Source organism: Enoplosus armatus, chromosome 20, assembly GCF_043641665.1.
Source record: "Enoplosus armatus isolate fEnoArm2 chromosome 20, fEnoArm2.hap1, whole genome shotgun sequence".
In the NCBI taxonomy this organism is placed as follows: domain Eukaryota; kingdom Metazoa; phylum Chordata; class Actinopteri; order Centrarchiformes; family Enoplosidae; genus Enoplosus; species Enoplosus armatus.
Window position 1 is genome coordinate 2,082,869 of NC_092199.1, and position 9,187 is coordinate 2,092,055.

Genomic DNA, 9,187 nt, shown 5'->3' on the forward strand with positions numbered 1-9,187 from the left:
GGTATCCTGAGGGATCAATAAGGAAGAGGCTAAACCCTCTGAGACTCAGCACACAGCATCTCAACTAAAGCCTCATCTGTGTTTCCATGTGGACTAACCTAGTCATGGGTCATATGTAAAATAAAATCTTTGTAAGAGTTCACAAGTGTCATTTTATTTATCTAAGAGCGAAACTTTGGTCAGTTATAGCTAACTTATAGGGTGCTAACTGTTCAATGCTAAGCCATTTTAAAACATTTGCTTGTTTAAATTTAACATGACTGATAAACATACACCACGGCGTCCTCACGTTCCTCGGCGGGAGTGTTGCCGTTGATTTAATTTGAGAGCTTATACTTTGGTTTGATGTTTACAATGATGGGGTAAAGAGGAAACGTAAGTTAGCTAGCTTCAGCTAACGTTAGCCAACACTGAAACACAACTGCTAACGTTAGCCGGCTAGTAGCGTAAGTTAAAATACACATATAAAAGCCAAAAATAAACGTGTTGTGTAAACTCTACTGCCGCGTGGTTTTGGACACGTTAGGGCGAATTTAAGTTAACGTCGGCTGTGTATAAATGTAAATAGCTACTAAACCTAGTGCTAGCTTTCTACTTAGCAACATTAGCAGGACAGATGTTCAGCTCAGCTGAAATATACTTTGTGTTGACCAACAAACTTTTCCGTCGTTCTCATCTGTATCAGATGAAGCTACATTAGCTGTTGATATGTTCTAGCCAGCACATAAAAGAGGAACATTCATTGTAATTGTCACTTACTTCTGCTAGCATGTTGAAATTTGGTCAGGCTCTTCCTGGTTACATACTAGTTGGAATACACGTCACTGTACACGCTGGTCAGGTGACCAAAACGTGCCACGTATATTGTTACGTCATTGCAGTGGTTCCATTTTCATTTAATGAGTTTAAGGAGTGTTTACATTTTGTACTGATTACATAATACCTCTCAGACGTTATATATTTATATTGTTGTATTGATTCGCATCAGTATTTTATAATTCTGCAGGTTTATTGATGTACTACCAAGTTCTGTAACTTGTGATGCATGAACTCCATCAGAAGACAGGGTGGATAGTTTCAGAGGGGAACATTTTCAAAATAAAACATAGTGGGAAAACATCTGGACTTGATTTTAGCGTTATTTTGAAGCATGAAGGGACTTAATGAGAGGAATGAAGTTTCCACATTAATTTGTTCACACAGCACATCGTTATGTGTGAGACTGCACTAGAACTAGAATCTTACACTTACACTACTTGATATTATTGTATTTTACTGTCTTTGTATGTGTTTTTGTTTCTTTCTGGTGTATACACTGGCCAATGACAATGAATTTACTACATATGGATGTGATTCTGATGTGTTCTGGGCCTTGGTAAGCTGTGAATACAACATCTCATATATCAATAGAGACATTTCAGTGAGATTCTGCTCAGGACGAGTTTATTGGATTATTTCAACCATTTATTTTATTTTCTGATGTGTCGTCCAACAGCCACATTTACTTCCCAGTTTATCCATCCAATTTTTGTGGATTTCCCATTTATCCATAAGATAATTTCCAAAGAAATCCATAAAAAGAGAAGTCCAAATTATCCCACAAAGTATGTAAGCGAGTCTGTTGATTTAGTGGGAGAGCTTAAACTGGGAACAATAACCGACATTTTACTTGCAGATGAAGATACAGATTTTTATTTGCATACAGAAAATATAGGACACTTCTGAATTCACAGTGTGATGAAAAGTAACAGTAGTCCCAAATGTACACAGGAGTATAAATATGACTTGAGCCCAAATCTACATGAGAAAACATTCACAATTTATCATCTTACTTTTACAAAAAGAGGCTGCTGTAAACAGGTTTAATATGGCCAGACTTTCCATATGTGCTCCTTAAAGTTTCAGATAATAAGTCTGTTGTTGAGAGACAAACTTGTTATACATCAGTAGTCTCATACTGTTGACTTGTGATCATTGCTATGCTGCCGTTTTTGAAACAACAGCTCCGTTTGTAGGTGAGGTGGGAGGAGAGGGGCTTTTGAGCCGTAATGGCTCCCCGGGTGCCACCAAGGCCACGATGTTCTCCTTCTTGGACAACCAGAAGGCCGGGTAAAGAGGCTCCAGGAACTCGGCTTTGTACTTGTGGATGAGCGTCATGGTGTCATCCACACCGTAGAAAGCCAGGAAGCCCCGCGTGTAGTCCACATAAACCCCGATACGAGTGAACTTCTCCACATTAAGAGGAGTTTCCACGTCGCTGTGCCAGGTGGAGAAGGTGCGGCCGTTCCACTGAAGACACCAGGAGAAGTTGTTTCCTGTGATGCAGCTGTTGCTCTCGTTGCCCTTGCGGTCGATGCTCTTGTAGGTCAGACCGATGTGTGTGCCCTCGCCGCTGATGTCTGCCTCAAAGTAGTGTCGCCCCAGGTAGAAGCTCTCTGTTGCCAGAACTTGGCGCCAGTTCTCGAAGCGCTCAGGTACATCAGGATAAGGATGCTGCCAGGGTGTGGTGTTAGTCACCTTCCTGTTTTCTTCCGTCAGGCGCAGGAACTTGTGAGCCGTGTCAGCGTCGAAACTCACATTGGCGGCGTCTGGGAGAGGATTGTGAAAATGTTGGTTTACTGATGTTGTAAGTGTTACACAAGACAACAGTCAGGACTGCAAACACCACTGAGGTCACATCCTCCATATTGTTTTTGTTTTTTTATAGCACTCTATGGGGATTTAGGGTTGCTAGACTAAAGTCACTGCACGTTTACAGTTCTGATATATTTTTACGAGATGAGTACAAAAACCATCAATCTATTAAGATCAAACTGGGGGGCATTGAGTCATTGCAAAGGGGGGCACGTATGAACTGCATTTCTAAGGAAACCAGGCAAAAACAATGCAGCTTTAGAGTTCAGATTGTGATAGACTTGTCCATTGCCTCTGGCTTCAGCCCACTGCGTGTTTGAACAGGATAAACATTTACAGAAAATGGATGGATACATGGAGGGTTGATATCTCTTTCCTAGTTCCTACCGCCAGCCCTCACCTACGCTTTCCTTTCTATATTCAGGAAGTCGTACACCTGATTTATCTGATCCAGAGCCTGTTTAGTAGTCCAGGCTTGAGGACTTGAGGTCTCGACAGTTTCTTCAGCATTTCTAAAATCCTGACTACAGCTATGACTGCAGTATCTCAGCCCAATGGCCCATATTCAAATACAGAAAACACTTACACTTGAGGAAGTCGGCATGCCTCACTGGATCTGGTATCGACATGTTCTGTTTTGCTGCAACAATTTCATGAACTGTTGTCTTTATTCCCATTTTGTCTGTAACAGAAGAAAATATATTTCAGTCTCTGATGACACGTCGCAGTTTAGATTAGTTTGCATAAAATTTGACTTCAGCTGGGAGAAAAACAAATGGACCACAGGGAAACAAGTATTTTCTGTCTGTCAGCTTCTGTATGTGACACACAAAAGAGGTGACTCATGAAGCACACAGGTGGTTTGTAGGCATGTTTGGGTGCACCGCTGCGTACATTCTTCACATGTGAGGGCATGCCCACACAGACAACTATCTGTAATGTGTGATTTCCCCAACAGCTTCATTTGTGCTATTTTTTCTTACCATTCTTGCATGTCTCTTTAACTTTCTCTATGTATGAAGACAAAAGCATGGCACACATCTCCTGCGTGGAGTCAACGATCACACGGCTGAAGGAATTCAGACGGTCCATCAGGCCGATGTAGACCCCAGGCAGAGAGATATCAGTGGCTTCTTTCTTCCACTCTGAATACTCCTGCAGAACAAACACATTCAGGGATAAGAGCATGAGGATTGTTGCAGCCTTGAGGCAATAAGGAAAAACAAACTGTGACACTGTATGTTGGACTTGATCCTGGGGGTGTCACCTGTAAGAAATCCACATCATTTTTGTTTTTCGAGAGCTTCTCCATCTGCGCCTGGGTCTTCTTCAGCTCCACGCACCTCTGCTCCAGGTGAACCCGGATGCCCTCGGCCTGCCTCAGCGCCTGCTTCTCCTCGCCCTCCAGGATCTCCGTCACCTCCCGCTTCGCCCTCTCCACCAACGCCTGCAGCTCCTCGAACTGGCTCTCAATCACCGCTCGTACCTCGGTCACCGAATGCTGTGGAAAAGTGCCTTTAGTTCCAGATCGCATTGTATGGACGGAGCATTCTTTACATTCTGAGAGAGGAAGTGATGCATCTCAAGGGCTCTGACAGATAACAGGTAAGGAATCCATCGGGTCACGTGATAATTACACAACTGCAAGCTCATTGAGGAATGCTTCGTTACCTCACCACTTCTGTCAGCCCCATAAAAACATGGATTTGCCCTCCTACACCTCAGGGAAACCTGTCCGGTTTGGGTGGCTCCAATACCTCGGGGCTTACACGGCTGCTGGGTTCTCGAGCCAGAAATAGTCGCAGCCAACTTATATTTAATCAAGTATTGTGACATGCATGTGACACACACACAGTGAGCTCATTAGTCATGTGGGGTGTTTACCTCAATAGAGACTGTGTTGAGCTGAAGTTTGTTGATGGCGTTCTCTGCTGCCGTCACCGTCTTCACCATCTCAGTCTGCTTCTCACTGAGTTCCCTCTGTGAACACAAGACCAGAACAGAACTCAGCACGCCTCCTCGCAGAAACCACGACCCTGCTGTCATGCCGAAAATATGCAAGATCCTCACAGATGAAAAGAGGATGTATTTGGCGGATGTAAACATTTAGGCTGTTTCTTCAGGAAAACTGTGCTGTTTCCTAATTTCCTCTACTCTGTGGGGCGGGGGGGGCATTGGCTGAATTCAAGTCTGAATTCCTCAGGCAGGTCCAGGCGACTCCAGAGCTGAAGCTGGTATTCTTCTTTTAGACCCTGAGGGGAACTCAGACTTGGGAGTCAAGGCTAATAAAATGTTTATCAACCTTAAATTTGTAGAATTATCATAGAAAGATCCTATAAGGCTAAAAGGTATTATCTGAGGGTCATTTGGAGAGGGGTGCCCTCTCACCCAACTCCTCTTTATATCAATAAAACCGCCTGCAGAAATGTTCAGACAAGATCCAAAAGTTACCAGCGTTAGTTATTTATTGTGTCCTGCACATACACATGTCTATCCTACATGGAAGACAACAAGGATGCAGTTGCAGTGGTGTCAGGAACATGTTCATGCAGGTAGAAATTAACTTATTTGCAGATGATCTTCTGATGTATTTAACATAAAATCGATACTGACTTCACTAAAACCTTCTTTGTTTCATTGTCGCGGGTTAGAAAAATGTACATTTGTGAGCTTTTGGAAAAGTCTTCTTCCTGAAATTTGACTTCCTACCTCAATAAATTCATATTGAAGAAGCACAAGTCTGTCCTGAAAACCTGTTTATATACATATTTTCAAAGGCACAGAGCCAGGTTGGCACTCTGTGATCATAACCTTTTTATAATCTGTCTCTGCCTCAACAGATCACACACTTGGCTTTGACATGTTCTTCATCTGTCACATTTGTCCTTTTAATCAATCAAGCTCTGAATGATTTGTGGTGACACCTGAGGCCAAAGCAGAAGCAGAGCTCTGTGCTGACAAGTGGCAGCTAACAAATGCTAAACAGGTAAATCCAATGTTTGGCACTGTGATGGAAGTATCTGATAGAGATTAACTACCACGGTGTATGCGAGCCACAGTGTATGTACTCGTGTATTAGTGTCACATTTTAGTCGCCGTACCAAACAAATGTTTTAACGTGCTGTGGAAGAAATGTGTTTAATCCAGATGGTTTGAAGAGACTTCAGGGATTCTGGAAATACCTTCAGAACGGAGGTAAGTGTTGTTCAATGACCTTCAGAGTTTTTCAAACATTGTCATGACGCTTAGCTCTGTGACTTGAATGTAATGCTAATGCATGAGAGGCATTCACTGAGGTGAGACATCAAGCTAAACAGAGGTGTGAGTTACGTCATGAAGTCTCTAAAATGAGGATTCAGTGTACTAATGTGGAACATGAACTCTGGACAGGAAGTTATTTCACTCCATTGTCTTCCATGTTGTTCTTACTGTTGGTGTCTGTCCTGTGGAAATACGCCTCTTGTAAAGGGAAGTGTTTGAGAGTTGATTTCCTCTTCAAAAGAATCTCTTTTCATTTAAACTTTAGTATTTATTATTTCCCTTCTCGCTTTCTCTTCATACACAATTGGAGATGACAGACAAACAGGTTCTGCAGGTCAGTGAATTGAACAGCGACTGTGATCATGAAGTATGCGAGTAGCGTTTGTGTTATTTTCACCTACATTCTCAAATGGCTTTACTGACACTACAGGCCTCCCGACACTGTTTGCTTTACAGCTCTAATGAAGCAGTTTGAGGTTTTACAACAACACACTCTGCAAATAACAGGTGTAGGCTAAAAGCTACAGATCTCAGCAGGAATCTGGACTGCTTGAACCGGAGGGTCACGAACTGTCAAAAAAGAAAGACAAATGAGAGTTTAGCTGAAGCTTGAGCTTTCTCTGCGTCAGAGGGGCGAAATAGATCTGAGTATTGAGTTTCCAGGCTGCTGGAAAAGCTAAACTATGTTGTTAATCATGCAGGGTGAGCCCATGATTTGATAACCTTTACAGTGGATATTAAGTCAGAATTACTGTCCTAATTGGATTTGAAGCGATCAGAGCTGCACTGTAGGACATGTGAGAACAGCTGTGAGGCATTTTGAGGACACAGTTCGTTCCTTCTCCACTGGAGCTGAAGGTTACATCCGTCACAGCCGCTCAGTCAGACATTACTATATATATATTGATTTAAGGATTATTCTGAACTAAGAACGATTTTAGTCCTCATGTGTCTGGACTCCTACCTTTGCCACGTCGAAAAATAAATAACAAAAGTAAACACTCAGCAAGGCTAGATGTCAGATAACAGGACCACAGAGGAGACTTGGTGCAATTTGAGAATGTTGTGGACAAAAACTGCTGCAACTAGCTACAGATTATTAGGATTATATATATATATAAGAATAATTTCATTCAAAATGTTGAACTTGCTTGTTTTGTCCAACCAACAGTCCAAAACATTTTATTTATAGTGACATAAGGGTCTGGAACCAGTGAATGTTTGACAGTTTGCTTGACAAATGTCTTCCCAACCAGATAATTGAAGGTACAAAATACAAATCAGTCTTTCTTGTTAAATACTGGATACTTTTAATCCTTCAAAGAGGACAAATCTGTCTAAAAGCTGTGATGAGGCATTGCTTCATTTTAAGGGGTCCAAAGCCAAAGAGGTTAGGAACCACTGGCTTCAATGATTAATTGATCATCAGAATTGTTTTTGAATAATTTAGTTTTGAATCGATGAATCAATTAGTTGTATCGTAGATCAACGGTGAACTAATGAAAGTAAAATAATACAGAATATAAGAAAAGTATCGGGGGAACACTCACCTCTATCCGTCTGCGAGCCTCCACCACAGGGACGGTGTTGTGGCCCCTGTGGTCCTCCGTCACACAGTCCTGACAGACGCAGCAGTCGTCAGCGCAGCAGAAGAGCTCCAGGGGCCACTTGTGGCTCTCGCAGGTCCTCCTCTCGATGTCCCTGAGCGGCTCCACCAGCCGATGGTTCTGAAACTTTGGGTTCTCCAGGTGAGGCCGGAGGTGGGCCTCGCAGTAGGACACCAGACAGGTGAGGCAGGACTTGAGGGCCCTGCAGGGGCTCTCGATACAGGAGTCACACACCACATCGTCGGGGCCCAGAGGTTCCTCCTTCACCTCCTCTTCTGCTCCATTTGTCACCTCTGTATCAGTCTGTGGTTCTGCCTCTTTGTTCTCCTCCTCGGGCTTCTTGGGGTCCTCAGACTCCTTCAGGTCCTCCTGGATTTTGATCTCCTCTGCTGTCTTGGAGTCCTGACTTTGCTCCTCTTTGCTGTTGATCACAGGAGCTTCAGCCTCCTTGCCGTTCAGTTTGGGACCGTCAGCAGGTTCAGGCTTGTTGGGGCTCTGAGCACACTTGGGAGATCCTTTACTTTCGTCCCCGAGACAGGATCCGCAGACTGAGTGAGCGCAGGCTGCCGGCCTGTCTCCGCTCAGTGCACCTGAGCAGACTCCACACAGCTGCTGTTTGGAGACGGGAGCGACAGTGTCTGCCATGTCAGTCTGGATTCACTTCCACTCTCTTCTGCTCTCTGAAAGGAACTGGCTCAGCCACTTTTGTCAGCCGGTAGTTCCCTGATCACACTGAAGAGCCTGGAAAGCCACACCTAGAGGATGTCAGTCAAGCCCCATAGTTTCAGTCTAAATGTTATCCGCCCCTTCAGCACTCACATGCAACCAGGCGCGCCAGCAAACAGTGATACACCCCCTCACACAATCACTGCCCTCCCCCTCCCTGAAGGAAAAAGAAACCACAGGGTGGAGCCCACACTGCAACGAGGAACAGACCAGAGAGGTGTACAGTTGCTCCCACATGCTCTGTGTTTGAACACAGACTGATTGTGGACAGATGTTTGATCTTACCCCGCTGACCGACTCATTGTTGCTCTGTTGTATCGTCATCGAACCGTCTTGATAAAACTGAAGACACCTTTGCTGCGGACTTTTGTCATGTGAACATGACTGCTGCTCCACAGTGCGAGTGGAAAACCCAGTGAAAATGCAAACATATTGACTGAATCAGCAAGCTCACAGAGCAACACGAGGGCAGACGCTGCCACCAAGTGACCGGAGCCTGTGGTTATCTGAGAAATAGTATAATTATTATTATTCTGAAGAGCAAAGTGTGAGTAAAAACGTGACTCACAGTGAAGTGTAGGAACATTTAGAGCTGCTCTCATGTGGTCATGTGATTAGTCACATGTGTGTTCAGCCAATCGGAGACATGGATTTGACCTCGTCTGTCTCATTGTTCTTCTTTTAAAAATCTTTTTAAATTTTCTGTGATTTTATTCTGCAAAGGTTCCTCTCAGCTCTACAGAGCTTTTTAATGTCTTTTTGCTTGTTGTTCTTGGATTTACGGCCCAAAACTTTACTGTTTCAGTGCACAAACTCAGATAAACCCACTGCGAACTAACCTGTCCAGCAGCAGACGGCAGACTGACACAGTTTGAGAAGAGCTGCTGAACACAGTGGAGCATTTAGCAGCTAAAGAGCCTGACATTTTTCTCAGCAGCTGGTGGAGACCAAACCTGAAC

General features: G+C 43.8%; 1 protein-coding gene across 1 annotated transcript; it reads right to left on the bottom strand.

Moving 5' to 3' along the window:
- Positions 1-1,676: 1,676 nt before the first annotated feature.
- On the bottom strand, positions 1,677-8,176 carry trim16 (tripartite motif containing 16). The gene is made up of 6 exons (XM_070926918.1): positions 7,446-8,176; positions 4,519-4,614; positions 3,902-4,135; positions 3,618-3,789; positions 3,221-3,316; positions 1,677-2,588 (listed from the first exon to the last, which is right to left on the bottom strand). The coding sequence occupies exons 1-6, from the start codon at positions 8,145-8,147 to the stop codon at positions 1,978-1,980; spliced, it is 1,911 nt and encodes a 636-aa protein (XP_070783019.1). The 5' UTR covers positions 8,148-8,176; the 3' UTR covers positions 1,677-1,977.
- Between the last annotated feature and the right edge of the window lie 1,011 nt (positions 8,177-9,187).

Coding starts and splice junctions, on each gene's coding strand:
- trim16 (XM_070926918.1), bottom strand. CDS start 8,147: ATGGCAGACACTGTCGCTCCCGTCTCCAAACAGCAGCTGTGTGGAGTC. Junction 3,317..3,617: donor TAAAGAGACATGCAAGAATG/GTAAGAAAAAAT, acceptor CTTCTGTTACAG/ACAAAATGGGAATAAAGACA. Junction 2,589..3,220: donor GCATGCCGACTTCCTCAAGT/GTAAGTGTTTTC, acceptor ATCCTCTCCCAG/ACGCCGCCAATGTGAGTTTC.